Source organism: Lepidothrix coronata, unplaced genomic scaffold (genome assembly GCF_001604755.1).
Source record: "Lepidothrix coronata isolate B3197 unplaced genomic scaffold, Lepidothrix_coronata-1.0 Scaffold59, whole genome shotgun sequence".
Classification (NCBI taxonomy): domain Eukaryota; kingdom Metazoa; phylum Chordata; class Aves; order Passeriformes; family Pipridae; genus Lepidothrix; species Lepidothrix coronata.
Genome location: NW_016690239.1, coordinates 2526465 through 2551651, shown reverse-complemented (window position 1 = coordinate 2551651; position 25187 = coordinate 2526465). Strand labels below are relative to the sequence as shown.

At 37.0% G+C, this 25187-nt stretch overlaps 1 protein-coding gene across 3 annotated transcripts in view; it reads left to right on the top strand.

Moving 5' to 3' along the window:
* The window catches only part of LOC108498458 (LIM zinc-binding domain-containing Nebulette), a 254776-nt gene extending 230476 nt beyond the window's left edge, over positions 1 to 24300 (top strand). For 2 of the 3 annotated variants that reach the window (XM_017817231.1, XM_017817233.1), the window contains exons 6-8: positions 14012 to 14127; positions 19426 to 19455; positions 19590 to 24300. In XM_017817231.1, coding sequence (XP_017672720.1) covers positions 14012 to 14127; positions 19426 to 19455; positions 19590 to 19766 — 323 coding nt within the window. In that variant the 3' untranslated portion in view covers positions 19767 to 24300. The remainder of the gene's footprint in view (positions 1 to 14011; positions 14128 to 19425; positions 19456 to 19589) is intronic. The other variant, XM_017817232.1, reaches the window with a different exon arrangement.
* The last annotated feature ends 887 nt before the right edge of the window (positions 24301 to 25187 follow it).

Here is a 25187-nt window from a genome sequence, read left to right as displayed (position 1 = left end):
TTTAAGGCCTTCCTTCCTTTATTTTAATGAAAAGGGTCTGCTGCTAACACTCAGGTCTCTCACTTTACCTTTGCATGGGAAGTGACCTTCTTTTATTCATAGTGACAATCCAAATACACAAATGTCAAGAAACCATGAAATTCCACTTATATATTCCTAGTCTCTTAATTTTGGTTATCAACCTTAAAAGCAACCTGCAGATCACTATGAGAAAACTGAAAATTTGTGTTAGATACTTCATTGATACTACGTAACAAAAAAGAAATCCAGAAAAGATTGGTGTAAACAACCTCTGAGGAATAAACATGACAAATGGGCATTGCTGGCAATTTGACTCCAAAGTCTATGAAGACTGCAGAAAACACAATGGTCTAGTATCTTCCTTTAAGTTTTGAAGTCTTTATATAACTCGGAGTGGAAGTTTAATCAATAAGAAACAGTAAGTCCTTTCATCTCTCTCCCTAGTGGCATGTCCTTCTTGTGTGATATGAGCCTTCTGAAGAAGAAAGGCTCCAGAGCAGCTGAGCCTACTCCCCTCCCTTCCTCCAAACTCTGGGGGTTATCTTTCTCCTTTCCTCACCGAGGCAGGAGCGTGTTGTAGGCCATTAGAAGAACTGCTCTTTGAACTGCAGTGTGGACACAGCCCTGCAAAAAGCAAACATAGACTTTGTGTATTAATGTGTATCACTGTCAGCAGCCTTACACTGGGTACCAGCTTGTGGAAAGGACTTTTATTCTTCAGCCCAACATCGTCATTTTAAAGCATTAATTTCAGGGATGTCTCCTTCTTTCCCCCTAGCACGCACCAATATCGACTCTTTTTGTAACATGGTTCTTTGTAGGATTTGCCTGAGGCTTTGACACCTACGCATGCGTATCACAGAAAATCCTAGAACAAGGAACTTTGCTGCTGCTTCTGCTCCTGGTTAGTCTAGTCAGAAGACAAACTAGTGAGATGAAATGAAGAAAAAACCTCTTCTTTTTGCATGCTGGAACTGTAGAGATGTTCCCTAGTATGTGGGCCAAGGAGTCTCCTTGCATTGGGATAGTGCTAATAATCTTCTCCTGTGCAAACAGATGGAAGAAGAACAGGAAAGGAAACCAGATTTGCTTTCCTTCCTTGCTCTGTCCTTTCCATGAAGAAAATCCCTCAGGTTTTGAAGTCAGGACAAATAACCATTAGTAAAAGACAAGTCAAAGGGAAAAAGAAGGAATAATACCTGAATGCTCTTTATATTGGAATAGAGAAATCTGTCTTCCATCTCTAGGTGCAGCTGGCAGGAATACTTAGAAATGCTAGGTCAAGCAGAATGACACAGCAGTTATATTTCCTTCTCTGGCAGGCAAGGAAAAATGGTTCTGTTCTGCTAGGGAGCTGAATTCTGTTCCTGTTATGTTGTTCCCTCAAGTTCGGAAATCAAACATGGCATTCGGAGGGAGAAGAATTGTTCAGTTCATGGGAAGAACTATAGGCTTTTGTGGGTTTCTTGTCCTCTTTCAAGTGTGTCAGCAGGCTGCCCTGGCACAGAAAGCTGAAAACATCAAAACAGCTCTCTGTCTTCTCTAGATACCTCATGGTGAGGGTCACATCTACACTTCTCTTAGCCACCAGGCTCTCACATCTGTTTCTGAATTTTTTGTATTTCAGACTAGGTAGTACTTTGGTTTTTATTCTTCTACATACCAGCCCTCAGCAGGTTTGCCCACCTGAAAACTAATGTGTGGGAAAAAAATAGTCTTCTTCCACTCAACAGCAGCATAGTAAAAAAGTGCATTTCCATCTTGGTAATTAGGTGATTTTTTTTTTTGTTTTTAAGCGTATAATGTTCTACAAATGCTTGCAGTCAAATAATAAATACCTCACCACAAACTTCTGTGATATTTTTGAACTTAGCTAAATGTTGGTTATACAGGCTGAAGTGCATGCCTATGTTTGTAACCTCTCTGATGCCACAAATTATTTAACATGAAGAATTTTCTTTCTTAGAGAGTTTATATTCCAGAACTGGTGTCTCTTGATCTTCCATTCTCAAATAGATTTTTGCTGAACTTATATAGTTTCCTTTGTAAAGGTTTGCTGTAACTACATTGTACCTGAAAAGGACATGCTTTTTCACGCAGTAAGACAGAGTTCTCTCCCTTCTGAAAATTGCATCTTTCATTTTGAAGGAGTTGTGTTCTGCTGTTGCAGCTTCTGCCTCCTGTTTTACAGTGATTCCTAATGTTCAAAGGGAATTTTTTCTCCTGATTAAAAATAATGACATTGCAGTTGGAGGAGTTTTTGAAAACAGTGGGAGGCTTCCTTGTTTTAAAAAGATGAAACTTTTTCAGCTGTAGATTTGAGGTAAGAAGGAAAAATAAAGGTAAGCTTAGTTGTGAGAGTTTAGATTTCAGTTAGAAACAAGTTGAATGTGTTCCTTACACTTGTGCTGATTTCTATAGAAGATTATATGGTAAGAGGATTTCTTGATGCTTAATATGTGATTTTGTCTCTGAGTAATCCATTTCAGCTTTTTAAGCCATGTAAGTATAGGAATTCAGAAAGGCAATGGGACTACATTTATGCACTGTCTTGAACATTAACAATTTTCCGTCCTAGTCTGGACTACTGGACTTTTAGTGTCTTCTGCTGAGTACTTTGTTAATGCAGAATATGAGAGAAATTAGTCGAGAAGATTAAATTTCACTCTCTTCTACCACAGAGGTACAAAATATCTGTGAAGCCTTTTTTTAACATAAAACTTGAAACTTCATGTTGTACTCCAAGCTTAGTTAAATTTTGATTAAGGTTTAATTTAGGGTTCTGGGAGTAAAACTAAATATTCCACACTAGTTGTAATACATTAAGAAATAAATTGTGATTAGTCTGACAGCACATTTTCATTCACTGTATGTTCACTGAGGATGAGTTAACGTTCCAAGGAGAGCTTTACTTTTCACTTCCAAAATATTTTTGCTTATATTCCTGATATGGTTTGAAGCTGGCTCTCTGCCAAGTCTCCAAACCTTACCACAAGAAGTCCCCCGTCCCCCCACCCCCAAACCTCAGGGAGAAGAGGGAAAGAAAAAAACAACCAAGAAAACTGAAATGAGAGAGAGACAGCTAAAGCAATATATATATAAATATATTTACACTTATGTTACAGTTATATACAATTGAAATATATATACAATTTCACAAGGGAAAGGGAAGGGGGAAGAGAAAAGGAACAAAGCCAAAATAAAATATATATATATACCAATCAGTAGCCCGAGATCTAGCAGCTAAAAGAATTGGCAAAAAAACTATCTTACTACTCTCCTTGGGACAACAGAAAGTCTCGCTGGAACGATCGCCGGCAACCTCAGTCTCCCAAGGTCTACAAGGCCCCACCAGGCCTCGCTCCCCAGCACGACAGACTCAACAGCAGGGGACCTGCACCTCCAAAGCCACCGGGAGGAAAGAGAACGAAGACCTTTCCTCTTTTCTTCTTATAGCCCAGCTTACGTAAAAATCGTAGGGAATACTGGGTAAATCTGGGCCCTTCCTTGGTTACAAACTAGTCACCAAGGAAGGCCTAGACCAAACTACCACAATTCCTTATGCCTATCTTTGATTCCCTTGCTTCTCTCCCACATCCTTGACATCTGGCATCATCAAAAGGCAATACCTGCCCATCCAGGTGGAGGAGAATCTGGAAGAGATCCTGTTTTCAATTTCTGTAGAGTAGCAGCAGTTCCAGGGATCCTTCTGTTTGATCTGCTGGCTGTCTGAGTTTGATGATCTCTTTTTCATTAAACAGTTGGTGAGCAGAAAGTGGAAAGGAAATTTCCAAGTGACTCCACAGCTGGAAGTGTTAATGGTTCCCTTGGCAAGCAGTTGTGTCAGTTGTTCAGTGTAGTCCCCTAGAGCAGCTTTTGATACACTTCAGAGGATTTTATATCCAGCAGACAGTAAATATAATTAGTAAAATTATGTGCAGTGACATACATGATCCTGGTCCATGCTATCTTTCCACCATTGTTCAGACTGGTTATTCACACTATGCAAATAAATGCACAGAAATCAAAGCACAGCTCCTGTGAGAAGAACTTACAGGCTTCTCTCTCTAAGGCACAAGAGCTACAGTAGATGTTCAGTAAATGTAAGAGAATTCAAGTTATAATTGAAGGCGTGTGGGTAATGTAACATGTAAACATGACCTTTATTTTACTCTTTCCTTTTGTGAGGAAGCCTAGAGCAAAACCCTGCCTATTCACAATTTAAGTAGGAATTGGAGCTTCCTGTGGTACACCATGGCCCACTAGGACTGAGGATGCCTCAGGCTGGCTTTAAGACATTGTGTGCCTTCATAAATAAAATAATGTGGTCTGGTGCGGGAGGAAAGAAAAGGCATATTGTACTGTTTTCTCAGCTGAGATGTGCTGCAGCTTAGATTGAATGTCAGACAAAAAAGTCGGCTGGTGGTAAGGTTTGTTTGTCAGTGACACCAAATCCTGACTGCAATTCATATTCAGAGCAAGATGCCCTGCAATTTGGTTATGTCCCAGGTACAATACCAGAGGGGTAAATGAGGATACATATGAGTGTTGTGGTATACCAGCTGTTAATAGATGCATAGGCTAAACTCTTTGATCTGTACAGCTACCATTGATGACTAATTCCAAAGTAATATTCATAGTGGTGTCTGACTAAAATGAATGGGGGTAGTCCTTTTATATTTGAATGGTTAGAACAATTCCTAAGACACAGTGTAGTCTATATAGTCCCTGTTATTAATTCTTTTCTCCTCAAGTTGCGATAGAGTATTTAATGTATTAAATCTGTTTGTGAGGAAAATGAGTGAATTGAACATCTAGAAAAGATTTGTGGTTGAATATTCGAAACGGAATATTTTGTTAGTTGCACTACATTTGACTGGTCTAAAATGTTCTGTGTTCTTCATAATAACCCTAAAATGACATTTTAGGATTCAAAACTGGGAATAGATAGGACTCCACTTTTAGGGTTAGAAGCCAAATAGTTGAAGTAGTTTTTACAGTGCTGTAGTAAGAAATTGTCAGTGGGATCTGGAAGGGGGGATAAATGGTTTGTATTTTAAGTGAAATAAATTGTAAGTAAAGTAGATTGTTGTAACTGCCCATAGAGTCCTAAATGTTAGATATAGAATTCATACAGTTTTTAAAATTCCCAAAACAACTGTTCATAGAAGTTGGATGAAGATAATAACTATTATCATTCATTCTAAATTGTAATTTTGTATTGTGTTCATTTCCATTTTACAATTTTTTTAGCAAAAACCACAAAAACGTGTGAGTATGAATAAACACTACAAACAGCCTTTTCCTATATTTTTAAAGGCTGATAACACTTAAAATATTTTACTTACTGTATTTCCAGGGAGATCATTTAACACCCTATTTTATAACAAACACCTTTAGCTTTCATGTGAAAAAGCTTTTGTTTGAAGGGTCTGCTATGGAATTACATTTATCAAATCAGTTCTTCTGAGTGTTTATGGTCTTACAGTCCTAAATGGCCATTGCAAAGGCAGGCTGGGGAAGCTGATGGCATTTTCTGATCATCAAAACTGTCTGCTCTGCCAGAACAGGACTGGCTTTTGCTCTTTGCAGGCTGTGAGACAGCCACTCACCACCTCACTGCTCCACAGTCAGACACAGACAGAGACTCCGTGGGTCATTTGAGATTTGGCCTCTTTTCCTCTCCTGTTGGCAGAGCACTAGATTACATGTATTTAATACTTTACAACTCTGTGATGCTTTACTATGACAGTAATGTGTTAACGATCATAAAAGCTTTTGAGATGTGACTCAATATCCTCCAATCCCTATTCCTCAGTAAAAATGATGCTCTAAGGAGTATCCACAACCACTTCCTGGCAAAAATATTCCCTGTGTTATTGTCTTTTAATGAAGAGAGTGGATGTTCTGCTTACTGTCCTCTTTCTTTTAATGTTGACTGTAGAAAACAGGACATCCTGGGTTCATTTCATTTTTCTCTAGACTGTAACATTTAATAACTGCTCTCAGACAAGGCTCCTGGAGACTGTGCTAGCCTGGCTTTCTCTGAATATATCGCTTTTGTGCAGTGCCTCTGAAGGAAAATGAAAGCCATACTACTTTTGTTTAAAGGAAGAAATTGTCCATGAGAGACTGGCTTTTTGCAGTACAGAGACTTAGAACCCTCAGAGAGGCCAAAATGAACCTTGGGAAATAGCTTGCCCTGAAAAAGAATATAAAGGAATTGACCCACCATTCCTCAAAACGTGAAGAATTAAGGAGAAGGTCTGAATGACCAGATACATAGACCATGAGGTACTAGAGAGACAGTTTGCCAACTGTTCTTTCACTATCCTAGCTAGTACTTCTAAAATTCCCACTCCATCTGCTATTGGATTTATGATGGACTATTATTAGTGATATTGCCTGTTCATACAAATCAGGGACTTTGGACTGACATATGAAATAGTCCCTGCCTAAAAGGGAACCTCAAACAAAACACAGAATTCTATATGTCATGAGCACATTAGAAATTCTTTTTGTTGTTCCTTTCAGAATTTCTTAGCTTTCTTTGATGTATGCTAAACAGCTATGTGAGATCTTCTGTGGTAATTTCATTCAAAATCAGATTTAAATTTCTTATGTTGAAATTGCTTTTAAGAGTTATAATTGCATGATTCTGCATTTCCCATAATGATCTACTTCAGCTTGTATGGTGGATACATATAGTTAGTCTCAGTTATTGCTGGCTGATAAAATAGTGTTCTAAAATAATGATACTTAAAACAATCTTCATCTAATCATGACACTAATGAAGTTTAAAATATTTATTTTATACATTGTAGTATGTCTAAGTAATCTTGAGAGGAGAGACATTTTGATTTTTTGCATCATGAATAATTAATGTTAGTTAGAGATTAGTAATTTTGTTGACCTTCTCTCCATCATTTTTTAAGTATTTGAATATTGCATGGCGCGTATCATATATCTTTAGAATTTAGGTTATGGAAACTTCCTAAGCTTGTTATGCTCTGAATTTGCCTCTGACTCCAAGTAGTTCAGAGCTTCAATTCTAATGAGGTCAGTGAGCATGGCAGATATTTATTAACAGTCTGTGTGAATTAGGCCATACTTTCAGGTTGTTATTTCAACAACCTAATTATATCTGGGTTTGATATTCCAATTTACTAAGTATTACTGACTCCTGTAATGGATAGTATGCAGACAAACTGCTGCTTCTGACAGCACAACTGAGAACAACCATTCTGGTAGCTTAGACATCCATGAAAGCAAGCTCACTGACGAGTAAAGGACAAGGAAAAGAAGGAAAAAAAGGAAATAAAAGCAATGAAGAGAAAGTTACTTTTACAAGAAAAAATGCCAAGATGCCTTACCATGATGTTTTCTACTGTTCTAAAAACAGCACTGTTCTGTATCAGGTCTCAGCATCTGCAGTCTTCAGGTTAGTATTTTTTGTGTGCTTACACAGTCTGAACTATTCTCAGTAAATGTGACTCTGCTGTGCTACTCTTTTTGATTAGAAAAAAACAAAACTGTGTAATAGATAAAAGTTATAATCAGTTCAGAGTGTGTTTTTCAATTTTCTAGCTTATTTGAAAAGTTAGTGCAGAGCAATTTAACTTTAGACATGACAGGGAAATTTTCAATGTTGTTCATCTGAAGGTAGCAGTTTAATGCCAAACATTTTGTAGGAATGGATCACTTGTGATTAATATCTCATTGCCAAAATAACCCTATTTATTTCAGTTTGAGATTTTTAAGGTTATAGCTTGACATTTTTAAAACAAAGAATTCAGCCTTATGTTGAAATATGTTTAATTTTGAAGAGCCACATAAATTATAATAAAGATTGAAAAGTGTAGATATTTTTATATGATTAGCAAAAAATTGTTTCTTTACCCAATTTTTAAAATTTCTTTTTGCATGAGCCTTTGGGATTTTTAAAATTTGCATCCTAGTTTGGGACAGGAGCATTCTTGGCAATCATTTCTGCACTGTAAAATTATTTATGGGGTTTTCCTAATGTTGTCTGTATCTAACATACCTATACTCTTCTGTTTGTTTTCTCTGCTCCTGTGACTACTTTACTATGTCCTTTGGAGACCATCTCCTTGCTCAGTACCATGGGGGTGCCGCAGAGTTCTGCAGCTCGTATCAACCTCTCTAGGCAATCCTTGCATGCACCTTGAAGTCTGTTAAGTTCTCTGATACCTGTTTTTAGCTGGCTGCATTAGGCTTAATCCTCTCTAAGCTTCCACTATGACTTTTTTCAAATACTGTGGAGATGTAGGATGCAAGTAGTTGAGCAGCGCGTGCCACATGTAAGCATACAGGAGCATCTGCATTATATGGGGTGCTTTGTTTGGAGCTGGATGCTGGGATATCTGGAGGGAAGCATCCTATGAGAGGCTCAACTCTTTTGCTGTTTGAACTCAGAGGTAGCTTGCAGAAAAGTAAAGTGCTTAGGGGTACATACCTCGGGACAACTGAGCTCATCCAGCAATTTGCTGCCTTCTGCTGTCTGTGGCCTTGGGCACTTGGTCCTGCTTCCATCCTTGCACTGAATCTATCACTGTCCTGATCCCTTGCTGAGCTGACTTAGCTCACCAAGCCAGCAGAAAAACAACCTAGATGAGAGGAAGGAAAAGGTGGTAGGAGTGTTAGGTTGTCTCAGCCACCTCATGGGACATAACCAGCAGCCAATATCTGGGGAAAGTGATAGAAAACAAAAAAAATAAACAAGAGTTTGTAAGCAAAGTTACATCAGTGACACTTTCTGGAGAAGGCTTTGCAAGCTATCAGTTGTTATTATCCAGCAGCTTCAACACAGCAGTAACAGTTGTATTTCCTATATTTCCTAGGGTTGTATTTCCTTAGCTGAGGACCCCTGGTGGTCTAGTGGTTAGGATGCGGCGCTCTCACCGCTGTGGCCTGGGTTCGATTCCCGGTCAGGGAACTCCTCCGGGCAGATGGAGCTCGTCAGCCCTGTAAGGCCATCCATCTAAGAGAAGGTCACTCTAAACAAACCTACGTCCTGAGGACCTCACTGCCACTGTCCAAGCTCGCAGATGAACCTTAGGATTAAAGGGTGGGCTCAGTTCAGCGCACACTGTGTCTCACCTAAAAAATCCACTGCGCAGGCTTGAAGGGTAAAAGACCTTTCCCAAATCTTTGTTCGTGAAGACTGGCCATGAATGAATGAATGAATTTCCTTAGCTATGTATTCTTGTAACTTGCACTGGGAAGTGGTGAAGGGGGTTGTGCAGTTAGGGCACAGTGACCTGTCCGCGTGAACAGCACATGAGGTGTACCCAAGTACCGCAGGTACTGTAGAGCTACATGTCCCCACATGTGGTTGCATCACTATGACTGTGTCTTCTGTTGCATGGGACATGGCTGAGTAATTTCTAAGGAAAGGACAAAAGAAAGAAGGAACTGAAAACTAAGGGGGAGGCTTTCTAAAGAAAGGCTCTGAGGCCTGTACTAAATGTTGCAACCTATGGAAAATAAGGCAGCAGCAACAAGGCAAAACAGGGGAAGGACTTCAATATATGTGGAACAGGATGATTCCCATAAGCAGCTTGATCTATTTTGGGTGAGCTGATCGTAATGGCGGTAACACAGTATGATGATACTCTATTCTGGCTCTGTTGCAACTTTTATGCTGCTCAGAAAATCTACAGCTTATTATCTAGTGTCTTGCAGACACTAGACTTAAGCACATGCTAATCATAATCTTTCTTTTTACTTTGTACTCTCTCGTGTAGTTATTACAAAATGTTGTACTATTCTTTGTGAGTTCTCCGAAGTCTTAGGAGTGAAATGATGAATTAAGGTAATATCAAAATAGCAAGTGAAATAAATGCTTAAAACTGCATGATGTGTGTGCGAGTAAATTAAGTGATTGTTATTTTCCATCTGATAGTGTAAATGGCATGTGTTGTGGTAAACGGCAAAAATGGAGTAGTTAGCAGTGAGGATATGTTGTTTTACCATGGATTATCAAGGTTCTGCTGTACAAAAGAATGAAAGAGCTTAAGTATGGTTTTGATAACATGTATCTTGGAACCTAACATTTAAGTGATTTTTTTTTTTGCGTAATCTTTTTTTTTAACCTTGTAGTTATACAATTATACCATGTAGATATACAATTTAACCTTGTAGTATACAATGCTCTCTAAATGATTCCAGTTTCCACAGTGTGACGTTTTTCTGTCCCAGTTCTTCTCAAAGCATATCCTGATTGGTACACATTCTGCAGACTCCATTGTCTGTGGCAGCAATTTGATACTTACTATCATTCTGTCAGCTGCTTCTTTCTCTTGGAGGCTTCCTCTCTGCTTGCCTTATATCATATTCATTCATTTTTCTCTCTCTTTTCTCTGAGGAAGCCTATAAAGAGATATATGATAAATTTCTTCAAGTAGATAATTTAAAATGAATATCTGGCTTTCTTGGTAAGTGGGACAAGGAAAACAAAGTTTTGATACACTAGAATACATCTGGTAAAGTCTTAATGCAGCAAGAAAAAACATCCACCTGTATTTCTGGGAGCAATGGTCAACCCTCAGCTCCCTCACCAATAAATCTGGCTTCAGTTAAATGAATTTCATGTTCCATCACTGTATTTTATTGTTCCCTTAGGTTATCTAAAACCATTGCTTTTGCTGTTGCTGCAGTCAGTGATGTTATAGAACTTTATACTTCAGTCTGACCAAAAGACTCCAGTTAACTATAGGTGATGATGATGAAGACAATTCAAACTCTTTCTCTACATCATTTAATCTCACCTTGAATCATCTGTATGTCACCAGAAATACAGCTCAGATATGTTGTCTCTTCACTATTCAGCTTATTTATGTGATTCCCAAATTGTCTTCCAAATAGACAACCATCTGGATGTTTCTTAATTATTTTTGTAAGGACTTGTTAAAAAATAATGATTGTTTTTTGCAGCCCTACTACAGTATTGTTTTAATGAAAAAAAACACAAAAAACCAACCCATGTGTAATTATTCAATCAAGTGTCTTCAACACTAAAAAGTACTGATATATATGCTCACATATATGATACCTAAATAAATTACTAGGAGATAATCAACACAACAAATCCTAGAATTTCCTTCTTTTTTTTTGGTATAGTATCTTTTTCTAATATTCAGCTTCTAGCACTTCCCAAAATTTCTAATGCTTTGGAAGAAATACTTTGTTTTCATGGATCTGTGGTTTCCACCACTGCAGATAAAGTAGCAAACAGGTTTTCTGAGACAGTTTGACAGAATTCTCTTAGCTTGCAAGAGACTGATTGCTAAAGAGGAGGGCACATCTCAGATCTCTTGCTGTCACTTGTCACAGAGGCAGGAGGCACAGGTTATCCTCCCCAGAATGAGCCAGTTGATTTGGAGGCTATAATGAAGCTGACCATCAGTAGGCTCGCTACCTTACACTGACAAGGGATGCTTGATAGAAATGGAGAAAGATCTGTTTTGGGAAGAAGGAATCCAGTTCCTACCAGCATCTTTACTTTTCTAAAGAAGAAAAGAAGAAAGGGACTCTGGGGTGTCTGCCCCTGCCAGGGACTAGGGAAGAGCTACCAGCCCGCTGTTGCTGCAGAGCAGGCTGGGTGCTGACTGATCAGCAGCCAGTGTTGGCTGAAGATATTCCTCCTGTTAAGTTAAGAACTTCAAGCTGTGCTCAGTTTTCAACTCACAGAACCAATTTATGGGTGGTATGAGGAGATAAAGCTTCATTGGCTTCTATGAACTGACCTACATTTATGCTGGTGGTGAATTAGGCAAAATATATTCATTCCAGCTTGATCTCAGAACCTTTGATTAAATTATGTTTTTCTCTATTGTCTCATGAAGGGCTACATCTGGTCATGTAGAAATAGCTTGTAACAACATTGAAACATAAATTATTTGATGAACTACTTAGGACTATTCACTTAATGCATGATAATCCTGTGAACATGTTAATGAGCAGCAATTCTCTGATGATTGAACTGCTTTAAAATGTCTTTCTACTTATATGTCATTAGAATGAACTTGGCACTTCTAAAACATCCATTATTCATCATGTTCCAGTGTTGCATCTGACGGTGTATCACTAATTTCACTCACTTAACAAAACAATCTATTCATTACAATAGTTTGAAGCATGTTTTCTACATCAGAAAAATTCTAGTTAAATATACAATGTTACTTATCTTTACAAATATCATAGAGCAAAAAGTAGCATCCCAAATTGTAATTACACAGCGCATTTGGATATGCTAACTAAAACTAAATAGAAGTTTTAAGAAGAACCTTCAGTTGAAATAAATGATTTTGTTAGCTGGAGGAGCAGGATTGGTAAAACAGCTCACCAAAAGCAAAAGTTGACTTTTCTTTCTGAAATAGTTCAGCAAACATTTTCTCAGTAATGCCTTTTCACGTGTATTTATTGTCCCAAAAATTTAAGAAACAGAGAAAGAGAATTTTTAGTGCAAATATGAATACTTCTAAATATATATATTTTCAATGGTTTTTCCTGCTTCTCCCATGTATTTTTTCATTTTACAAGTCCTGGATCATTCCAGACATTGTGAACCCCATTAAATCCTACATTAGCTTTGGTCCATTTTGAATCTGTGTGTGATGGCTACTTCAGAAGAGTTTCTTCCCAGCAAGCCCAAGAGATCTATCTCAGAAAGTGTTGGACTGCTGTATGACTCCATGGTTGAAGATTTTTTACTCATGTTCTGCAAGGACTCTTCTCCTTAAAGCAGCAGACAGCTTTTGGTAGAGGAGTTAGATAGAATATCAGCTAAATGGACCACTTGAAGTAGTATCAACAGAAATGTGTTTTCTTTTCAGTGTAGCTAAATGAATTTCCAGCTGAATTAGCAAAATTCTGGTAAATAACTGTGGAGATGGGCTAATAACCTCCAAACAAGCCAGAAGACTTTTTTCTCAGAGTGAATGAGAGTCTTATAAAACACACAAATATATGGTGATGAAACTTTCAGTCTTTAGATGCTGAAAACCACTTCAGTCTCTTAATTTTACTTTAAAAATGCTTATTTGCCTGGCTAGGAAAATAGTCAGTAGGCACTTATGCTGGGCTTACTTCTCAGAGTTTTTTGATCAACCATGTTTTTAACACACTCTATTTTGGTCTGTTGCTGAAGTAGGATATTTGGGCAGATATGAGAGGTTTATGAATGCTTTCCTAGTAACCAATGGAGTTAGGGAGTCTCTGTTGTATTAATACTTTCAGCAGCTCTTGGTAAAATAGAAGTCAATATATTAATGATTAACATAAAAAATTGTTAAAATAATGTGAATAAAATATGTGTTAAAGAGATGGAACAATTGTGTGATAAGAGGAAGATACTAAAAAGGTGGATTTTGAAACATTAAATAAGCATGGATCTCTCTGTGCTTGGCTAAGAATGTTGATGGCATCAGACTGCACTAAGAAACTCAACTCTGTGTTCACTTTTTAACATTTCTGTCTCTTCCTGTGAGTCACAATCCTTTTTTGCTCATAACACAATAAATAAGAATTAGTTTGCAATGAGTTAAGAATTAATTGCAGTGAATTTCTACTGACGCATTTAAAAACTATCAATATAGTTCTTTTTCATGAATCTTTCCTTAAAAATGTCAGTTTATGGGACATATATGTGATGCTTCATTTATGATAGTATCAAAATTGAATTAGTGGTGTCTCAAGCTTTCATACACGTTTTTATGGTTAGACTTCTAATGGTAAGTTAAACTTTTCCTTCCAACTAAGCTTGATAGTGTTTGTGGACATATTGCTATAGCTTTGCCTATATTTATGTGTAATTCAACCTATAAAAAGCCTTATGTTGTATATGGAAATAATTCTGACTGTTTTATATGGAGGAATTGATATTAACAATGCAAATAGTTTCTACAAAATGCTAGAATAAGGACCATTTTTAAATCTTAATTAAGGTGTCTGTATTTCTTTAATGCAGCCCCAGTTCTCCCTGGGGCATATCAGCAAAGCCAGACTCAAGGATATGGATACATGCACCAGACCAGTATGTCGTCCATGAGGTCCATGCATTCACAGCCTCATTCAGCAAGCCTGGTGAGTATCGGATTTAAAGGAGAATTTTATTTGGTAAGCAACATATCAGCAATTGGGAAATCCCTTAAATATGATTGAATTGATCCCCTTGAGTTCTACAGCTAAACTATTTGACTGTCCTAGTCCTAAATGTAAGTGACAGTCCTCATGTATAAAAAAGATTTAAGAGACTATAGGCAGTGGTAAGAACTCTTGCATCAGAATGCATAAAAAAATAATTTATGATATCCAGAAAAATAACTGAATCTTTTACCTACTTAAAACAAATAGTAAATGCTTGGACAATATTTCACATGCTGAACTTTATATTATACTCTGTGATGAATTCATGCTCCTAGCACTGGATGAAACCCACTGATCTCTTAAGATCACCCTGTTGATTTAAATTAGTTTCAATTTTTTTTGACTCGCTGATTTTGCACTACAGGCTTTGTGCCTGTCTGCATTACTTATTTCTTCTTGTATAAAGCTGGCTCAGTCTCTGTGTTGGTGTGCCCTTTCTAATTCAGCTGAAGAGTCATGCACCAACTTGTGCCTGCTCCAAACTGAGTTATACTGGTGGACAACTGAGAAGAACCTTTATCATGAAACTGTGGCTACGAAGTTCTTAATTGTGGTGGATGGGAATGTAAAGCTGGAGTGAATATTTCATTTTAGAAGTAACTGGTCCTGGTAGGAGAGCTGAATGGGTATTCAACTGGGATTTTTAGGAAATTGAGCTTCTTTTTTCCTTTTGAACTCTATATATATAGAGTTCATTTTTAATGGTTATCATATTTTTTAAATTATATTGCTGCCTAGAGATTCCATAGTTCAGATCCAATCACCTTTTACCTTAAAAATATTGACTTGCAATTTTGAAGTTTAAACTCTTTTGAATGGATGTATATTTACTACATCTGTCACATTTTAGAGATGAATAAATATTTAATTATGAACCAAACTTAGAGCTTGCTGAGCTTGAAAATGTTTGTTTTCCAGATTTCTGAAACTTGTATTTTTTTTGTAAGAGTGAAACTCTGTGACATTTTGTATTGTAAAGATCATGATGTTCTGTGAGGTGTGAGTGGTTTCAGGCTTCCCAGAGTCTTATCTGCCTGGGGCTGAGGGGGCTAACTTGCTGGAAAATCTGGGATTCAGATACCTGCATCTTTGAGTGAATCAATAACCTGAGAATCTCTTTGGACAGCTGCATGACAGCTGTGAGACGGCTGATGCTGGAATCAACCATTAATTTCCAAGGATATCACAAGGCATTTGAGGAACTGGCTGTTTTCCAAAAGGGCCAGAGTACAAAAAGTAGGAGACCGGAAAGCCTCGACTTTGCCAGGAGATTTCTAGTAGTTGGGGAGTAAAGCAAACAGCTTTTAAATGCAGCAGATAGAGAATGGAGATGCCTGCAAATCTTGAAATGCACTTACCAACCTTTGCAGCCATGTGGGCAGGTAGATGACTACTATTACCCTTCTGTCTCTATGTCCCAGTGACTTATGTGGCAGACTGTTGAAACAGCATAGTTTCAGTCATCATGAGAATCAACATCTGCCTCTCCTTCCAGAACTGGAAATGTAAAGGTAGTAGGAAAAGGAAGGGAGTGACATTAAAGGATTTTAAAAATGAAGGATTGACTTATTTCGACAGGATTTCTTATCCCTTTTGTGCAACTGTTGTCACTTGACATCCTTTTAAGTGATAATAGCTGCTTATCATGGGAAAACAGCAAACATCATGATTTGAACAGATCTTGCTGCTGTTAAAAACTGAGTGGGCTTCCTTGTAGACAGTAAACCCCAAACATTTCCAGAAATCAAGGACTGCTGCCTGGTGCTGACTGCTAACTTGCCAGTCTGGTGAGGAAGACATGAGCATGATGTTGTCACCCCAGGGTGTTGATTCTGCTCCAAAAGAGGCATCTCAGATGCGTCTAGAAACCTGCTGTGCTCCTTTGGCTTTCCACCTTCATGCCAGAAGACTGCGTTTTCATTACCCTGTGAAGCTTATCCAGGGTGCTGGACATGCTACTCTCAGCTGTTGGGATGATACAGAGGATTCTCTGCATGTGCTTGGGGGAAACCCCTGATTGAGGATGTGTTTAAATGTAGTAATTAGCACAGACTGAAAATATCTAGTCTTGGAGTGCTTTTAAAATGTGATATGGACATGGTGTAGGAGATCTGACAAACACAATGTTTAGGTTCATTGTTTTCAGCTGCTTGTTCAGTTCTGGGCTTGGAGCAGTACTATCAGAGATGTGGTGTTGTCTGGCTAGTAACAGAGGGAAGAAAGAAGTAAGAGAAGAAAGTAACAGCAGGAGGAGATTGAAGGAAAGAAAACCTAGACTAAATAGTGACCTCAAAGCACAAACAGTTTTTGAGACTTAAGTAGAAGCAGTGAAGGTGACAAAGTCACTCATCAGTGCCTGAGTATGGCCAGGACATCTCTAGGGTGAGAGTGATTAAGTTCCCATGGGTTATATCAGAGTGAGCATAATTAAAGAGTTAGCTACTGTCGTAAAACTACTCCTTTCAGCTGATTTGTTGTATTGTTATCAAATCAGTGTCCCCAAAAGATATAAATTAATTTTATAATCATGCCCACCAATCTTCTATACTGAGAAACCGAATTTTTCTAATTTCTACAGTTTCAAAATTTGGTTTATTTCATTTTAGCTGTGTTTTGTGTGAGGCATGATCCTAATGCAATCTTTTGATAGATTTTTTTTCCTCAGATAAATTGCTTTATTTTCTGATTCTTAACTTTTGCTCACTTTCTGCGAGCAGTTCTGCATAATGGGCTGAATTAAATTGTTGCTTAGATTACAAAGATGTTTTATAACAGATGCCTGCAGGCTGTTTGCCTCTTTGGAAAACAAAACCCTTGTTGCAAGTTAGCTGCTGTATTTGAAAGGATGCTCCAACAGGTACTGCTCCTTGCAAGGAGCCATCCATAGAATGAGTATAAACTAGTGGATGAAGTGGAAAAACGTATCTGTCAGTTCAGATCTATCTAGGGAGCTGAGAATATAAATTGGTCTTCAGTTCTTTATGTGCAGAGGACTTAACTGTTCTGTCTAAGCAGCAGCTGTGAGATAGACCTTTGAGGAAGTGAGAAATAAGTGAGTATTTGACTGTTTTACAAAACTCTAAACTTTTCTTACAACCTGTTGTACTCAGTACCTGCTAAACTCACTACTGACAGAGGAATAATTCACTAGAATGCATTTTAAAAATCCCTTTTTTGAGTCCTTTAGGCATTGTAATTCTCAATTATATAGCACAGACTACACTCTGCAGTGATAATTAGGCATTAAATGCTAACAGGATTATTATGGAGATTTCTCCTGACAGCCATTTAGCACCTAATTAGGTGTTAAGGCCATAAATTTAGGTTTCTCAGCAGCATTTAGGGCCCTAATAAATTCTTTTGAAGTTTGAAATTACCAGCTTGTCTTCACAACTGTGCCACCACAGTGATGTAAACAAGCTGCCTTTAAGGAGACAGCAGTAGTATGTCCTTTGCCATCGTGCTCTAAGGATGAATGAGCATCCTTCTGAGTGAGCAAGAACTCTCTATTTTTCCAATTTTATGTTGGTTTAATAAAACATTTAATCTCTTCTCCCAGCCTTTGCCCATTTAAGGGAGACATATAGGCATGGCTCAGAGTGAAATCCATTTGCTGTCTTATGCCAGATATAGATTTATTACCATTTTTCTTAAATGGACCTTCTTTTGAAATAAATTTTTCAAAGGCCTAACTGCTGCTGAACTTGTAATAGCATGTTTTTCACTGCTTTTTCGGAGTTAGTTTAGAGAAAGTCAGTTAGTTGAAAAAGTTGGAAAAAATAAGATTCCTAAAGGCAGAGGGTCTTCTGACCGCTAGTTCTCTTTAAGGAATTTTTGGTGATGATAGAACCCACCCAATTACTTGCTGTGATGTAGTGCATAAACGATGATGCTTTTTTTCATCAACTCCCATGAACACTTGGAAGACTTTTAGGAACCTTTGGTTGAAAATTAGTCTTGGTCACAGCCTGTAGGACAGCAAAATTACAAGGCACTGCAGAGAACAATTATACAGAGCAAGCAGTTCAGAGTAGGCTTGTCAGGAAAGGTGGTCTCCAGTGGTCTCCTTGTTTGAACAGGAGCTGATTCTCCATACTGTTTAATCTGCACTACCAATTATAAAGGCAAATCAAAACAAGAAGTGTATTTCTGGCATGGGAACAGAAATGATAAATTGCCTTATAGTGTTTGGATTAAATAATTCCACATTTCCAACATGTAACAAATGGCCTCCTCACTCTGTATGAAGAAGTCTCCACCTTTTCAGAAAACAGTTTTACTAAAAACACTCAAAACCCCATATATGATATATACTAAAACTAATCCAGAACTGTTTTCCTGGTCTGGGTAGCAGAACGAAGTTAGCTGTCTATTAAAAGGTTCAGACAATAATACTAGGCATAACTCAAACATTGACTGTTTTTACCTTTTTTTCTCTTCAAATCATTCTACCAGAAAATTTCAGCTACTTATGATAATATAGCAAAAATTACCGAAAGGGAAAGTGAATATTGTCAGTGATGCTTGAACTGTACTTGACTTCTCTTGAGAGCCAGGGTAAAAAAAAGAAAGTATTCCTGGGAATTTTAAAATGAGTTATTTTTTTCTTCTGTTAAGGTAGAAGAGGAGATTGTTCCCCCTGAGTTTCAAAATCCACTTTGAATTCCAGTATAAAATCATAGCATTTTATTGATTATGAGTGAAAACAAATACTCTATTTAGAAAAATAGAGAAAAAAAATTTGATATCGTGGCTTACAGTGGGCAGAGTTGTACAGAAATTTGGCTTAGCTAATGACGGGACTTTATGTGCTAAAGAGAACATTTTATCTGATATGAAAAAATGAGTATTCATAAAAATTATTTTTACAGACTTTTTGAAATCTTGTTTTTTCTTTAGATAATAATGCATCATAATTCTTAATTCAGGGTAGAATCCTAATGAAATGAAAGACATTCCGTGAGATGGCAAAGTTAATGACCTGGATGAAGACTGTGTTCCTTTTTGTAGTGAAAACATAGGAGAAGCTATTTGGGAATCATGCAAATAGGAAGAAGAAGCACAGCTAGCCATGGCTGGATGTATTGAACTGTTACTAGTGAATAAATGAAACAACAATTAGAATATTTCAAGATGCAGTGAATGGCTTGAAATCTGTTTGTATGAGGTCTTTGGACAATGTAGGTTAACAAAAATAATTATTTTGCTACTCAGTATTCACTGTATTTTTGACAGGGTGGAGAGAGTACCGTTCCTTTTCAACAGGTAACTTGTGATTTTACTCTCTGCCTTGCTCCCTCTATTCTTTTTTCCTTCTCTTTTCATCTTTGTGCAAAGAGAAGGAATCTATCTCTGTTTAGACTTGAGACTTGACAGCCTTGTTTTCTTTCCTTCAACAGAGAACGTATAGAGCTATGTATGACTACAGCGCTCAAGATGAAGATGAAGTTTCCTTCAGGGATGGTGATTATATCATCAATGTGCAACCAATAGATGATGGCTGGATGTATGGTACTGTTCAGAGAACTGGGAAAACAGGAATGCTTCCAGCAAATTATATTGAGTTTGTTAACTAATTTTTGTCTCTACTCCTTTGAGCTTTATTATGATTTACTCAAAATCTAACCTTTTAGAAAAAAGTCAGAAGAATCTTTTAAGAGTACATGATCATTACGTTATCACTGCTATAACAGTTTGCATTCTTACTCGGAATCCAATTTAGACTTCTTTAAAATAGAGATAAATAAACCGCAAGAAGCTCAGAGCTTTGAAAATAGCATGGCTTATAATCATGCTCTCTCAAAATGAAAAACATATATGGAAGCCTGGTGCTGCCTATCCTATAAAAATTTTAGTCAATTACCTGTAAAGGGAAAATACCTTTTCCCTACATATCAAAGAGGTTATTTCTCTTTGTAAAACCAACCATAAAATCAATGCACTTCTGGCACTCTGAAGTCACAGGAAGTTAACACACTGAGTTTGAACACATCTTCAAATTATTAGGGAGGTGTTTAACGTTTGAGCAGTTAGCATCCTAATAAAAAATAAAATGTTGAGTAGATAATTCAGTCATTTGATATAATGACAAGTAATATGCCAGTAAAAAAAACAGTAAAATCCCCTACTGCCCAGCAGCCTTACAATGAACAGGTCCATTTTAACAGCAAAATTTTCCTGACTCTTGCATACCCACATTTATTTCTGCATTACCCATTTTTTCTTATTTACAAGTGACCTATCAGCTTTGCTTGCATCCCAATCCATCAGTTAGATCCATGTCTAGATCCATGATTCTTCAGTATCTTTTCCACAGAAGATTCCTTGCAAAGACTATCTAAAGTATAAAACCTGTCAAGTCTTTTGTTTCCTTCTAATAATAACTAGCATTTAAATAGAAACTTACATTAGGGCAACGTACAACCAATACTTCATGTAGTTCCTTTACCTTCACTTGTACTGCTGTAAATAAATATCCTGTGTGAGGCCCTGGTGCTGTGCAGTCACACAAAGCCTGCAGTCATACCCCTCCTTCTTACCTACCACAGGTAACTTGCTTAATGGCTGCTTTGCTGATGAGCTAATGTACCTACCCCTGCTTCAGAAATACTTATGCCTCCATCGAGGAGTGGAGGAGAGCTCTGTTTATTGTAGTGCATTTCAGATCAAAAAATCTTGGTGATCCAACAGTGGGTTGTACGCTTGCCAAATGTTTAATGATGGAGAAATATGTTTTCTTTTACTGACTTGATCTTTCTCATAACTGACACTGAAGGGAAAGCTAACTAAACAAAAGTCCAACATACTCTATGCCATTATGTTTCAGTTTAGCCATCTGTAGAAAACAGTAAAAATATTCTGCTGACAAACCTTCACATATGCTATTTGGTGTCTGTTAACATTATGGTCAGAACTGAGAGATCCAGGTCTTACTCTGTGAGGCTGAGGAGAGGATCAAACAACTGGTGACATAGTGGACCTGTAAGAGGGACTGTGTCAGCAGGCTTGGGTCACAGGGAACTTGCTTTTGCTTTGACTGGATGCTGCATTCCCTCCCAGGGAGAAATTCTGGGAGGAAGGACAAAAGAGTTAAAGATTCATGTGGGAATGAATCTGCATCTTGTGCGGATGCAGATGCAGAAAATGTTTTTACTGATAATATAATTTGTGGAGTCCAGCCATATGCTAGAGAAGTTAGAGACACTTGTAGTAACCCTCAGAATGTTGAGTCTGCACTGGCTTTCTTCCATTTCTAAAATTTTTAAAGTAGAATTAAATATAGAGCTTATAGACAATTTTGTATTTCTCATTTCACAAAGTAGGCAACTTTGCAATATCTATTTAAAGAACAAGGAAGGCAGTATGGATTTGTTTTGTCAACTGAAAGTTGTCAATGCAAATACCTGCACATTCTATTTTTGCATACAATTAGAAATTGGAAAGCTTATGCAATTTTATTTTGGGTTTTGCTAACTCGGGGCTGATTCCAGCTGCCAAACAGAATAGAATGACTGCATTAAAAAAAAAATAAAAATTAAAAAATGTCCATGACTGTGGAATTGCCTGGGCTTTCTTGTCAGCAGCCTAATTCCAAGGCTAAAGCTGTCCGGGAGCATCTAACTTCAAAAAGTATTGTTTAAAACCAGAGATTCACTACTGTAAATATCCAATCTCTATGGGTGACTGCTGTCATTTAAAATTCTTGAAAGTTTTGCATAAGGAGCTGCTGCTGCAGCAGAACCTTATGCATTGCTGGTGACATCCACGTGAAATAGCAAACTTTGCAAGTGAAATGGCTTTTTCAAAAGGCTACTGTGATATGCTGAGCTAGAAGCTCTGAAAAAAGCAGTCTGCTTCTGTGTTGGTTTTCATCACCAGCCGTCAACAGCAAGGAGAGGAATTTCATCTTATGCTGGGTAGCAAATTTTTCAGATGATGCCTGAGGCACAATTGGCTGTCACTTGCTGCTTGCTGCTCTATTAGCTGTGTAATGCTGACAACAATAAAAACAAGTTGTCAGTTTGTTAACCCAATAAAATTTAGAGAATAGATATATTGAATCAAGTTACAGATTTTAGTGATTTATAAAAAAGAATCTCAACCTATAAATAGATGATCATTCTTCCTTAAAGAGGAGACGACTTGCAGTGTTGAACACTTTATGTATAGAAGTAAATGAGAAAATGGGCATTTGATGACATTAGAGAACTATGTTGTAATAAGCAATCAAAATAAAATTTCCTTTATGAATTTTGAAAATTCATTAGCTTGGTAGAGCAGCTAAAGCAATATGCAAAAAAATAAAAGGTCAAGAAAACAAAACAGTATGAGAATTGTATTTCTCTTGAGAATGGTATATCAGCAAAATTATTAAGATCTGGTTTAAGTTACTCATTCATGTAATCAAGTTTTTTATGTCATATATGCTTAGGAATTCATGTTTATGTGGAACAGTTCCTGCTTTTTGATATAAAACAAACTTTAGTGTCATTATGCAGCTTTTTTCTAAGCAAAGCAATCAAAGGCCCAAAATTATCAGAGTGCAATTAAAAAAATGTTTTTATAAGATCTAAAATTTGTAAGGTGGGGAAAGTAAGTCCTAAACTAAATTGTGCCAGCATAGGTTTTAAAAGGCATATGTTGGAGCCTGTTACGTGCAGTGTGATATAGAGGTGAAAAGATGTTATATGCTGTCTTGTCACCTTTAAAATATGTATTCCTTTTTAGCACGGCATGTTCCCCTCACTGTTCTTTCTTCCCGTAGTCAGTTTTTCTGGGGAAAGGAAAGGACTTTTACAGAGGTGAATTTCCCAAGCTGTTCCAAAGTTCAGATTGGAAGTTCACATGTTCTCCTTTTAGAAATAAAGAATTCTGTAAAGAATGCTTTAATTCTTGCTAACACGAGTATAAATGTAGAAAACAACATAGAGCATATTCATACATATATACAAGAACAAATGGGTGCCTTGCTTTTCATTACTCTTTCTTGCCTGGCTAATCTTCATTTTCTAAACAAAGCTACGTACAGATACTGCAGTTGTAATTTTTCATTATGGAACATTAGCATTTAATCTTGATGAAACAGGGTTTTCTTGATTACATTTGACATACAATAAACTACTTCAGCAGATTGGGATTTGACGGAGAATCACCTCCCATGGATTATGTTTTTGACAAATGTGTCCCTCCCGAGTGTTCCTCAGGGATATGGAAGGTCTCCAATACTTGGGAAGGTAATAATTCTAGTTTTTATTGTACAGTGACTGCATGTCATCTTGTACAATGGAAAAGAAATGACAAATACCAAGGTCTTTGGCAGAAGGTGGTACAGGGTATAAAATTTTAGATTTTAATTAAGTTGATTAATACTCCATTTAAACTATAGAATATGCTTTAGTTAGTAAATGTTTAAATAATATACTGAAACAGACAAAAGATGCTGTTGAAAGAAGTTCTCCAAACTGATGTGCTGGCAAATGTGAAGTACTGGTGAGCAGTATAAAGAATAAACCATTTTGCAATGCTTTAGTGATTTTCTCCAGCTTTATGCCATAGGAACCCCATCTCTCCTTTGGAAAGAAAACCTGAAAGCTCTATTTCCTATACTGCCTGCACTACAACAGTATATTCAAAGGAATTTCATATGCTTCTTGTGTCTGATAAATAGAATTTGCATATTGTACTTAAGTTGTAATCCAGTTGTTGTTGACATTTGTTTAATTATTATTATTTTAGGGGGGAAATAAGCTATACTGTAGCATTTCAATCGTGTATTTAATATTACTATTAGAAATTGCTAGACCATTGGAAGACAGCAATGACTGTATTGACATTGATTAGCATGATGTGGAAACTCGGCTGTTGGTTTTTGCAGTGTGATATAAAAAGCAAAAATGAACCGCTGTGCAGTTTGGCTTATGTTTGCTTTAAAGTGTGTAAAGTTTTAGTTATTTTGCAAAACTGTACTGTATTTGGGGGTATACAGTTATGGAGGTAACAATTGTTTTTCAAAGGACAGATAAACTTTCTCTTGGATCATATGATGTATCATCTTAATTTGGCTTTTGTTATGCAGAAAGTTAACACCAGCTATTAAAATATATTTTAGTAGAAATGCTTTAATTCCTGTTTCTTCCTCTACACTGTGAATATTTAAGCTTTGGTGGACTAGAGCAACATCATGCTGCCCAAAGTACTAACCTATGCAAACTAGTTCACATTTTAGTTGATGTCACAGTGGATGTAACATAGCAATTTTGCAGAACATTAACCGTCATTCAAATAAAATATTAAACCCAGCATGATGTATGTATTATATTCATAAACAATACTCTGTAAAGCTACCATTCCCATAATATAAGCTATCAAAGATGTATATTGTTTTAATTGAGGAAGCTTTGAGTTTTCAAACTTAAGTAGAATATTTAGCACTATTATTTGTCAAGCTTGATTTCAGAATATAGTTTCCTAAACCACTGTTTTATTTCAGACATGCCCTCTCCTTAGAGGGTTAACTTGCTTTCAGTCTGTATTTGTAACTCTTCAACTGAACACCAAGTTACATTCCATGCCCCTTGATTTGTTTAAATAAGCAAAGATAGTAAGTGAAGGAGATCTGCTGATTTAATTGATCCTGGTTTGCTGGACTTTGAATGGGCATTTGGCTAGGCATGCTCTCAGTGCAACACTAATGAAAAGAAATTGATTTGCTGGCTTCTTTAAGACAATTTTATATACAAATGTCATTCTTGGGTTATCTTTATTCATTTACACAAGTCAATTATTTTTACAACATTGTAAGAAAGTTTAAGTTAAAATAAAATCCAGAAGTATTTTGGAACTGCTCTGCCTGTAGTTGAAGAAGATTATTATGCTTAGGGACATGTTTTGTTTATTTGAGTGTTAACTGTATGGTATAATGGACTGCATTAGAATATTTTTACCAAGTGTTAGTTTGAAGAAGGCTGTTAACAATGAATGAGGACAAATGGCCGCTA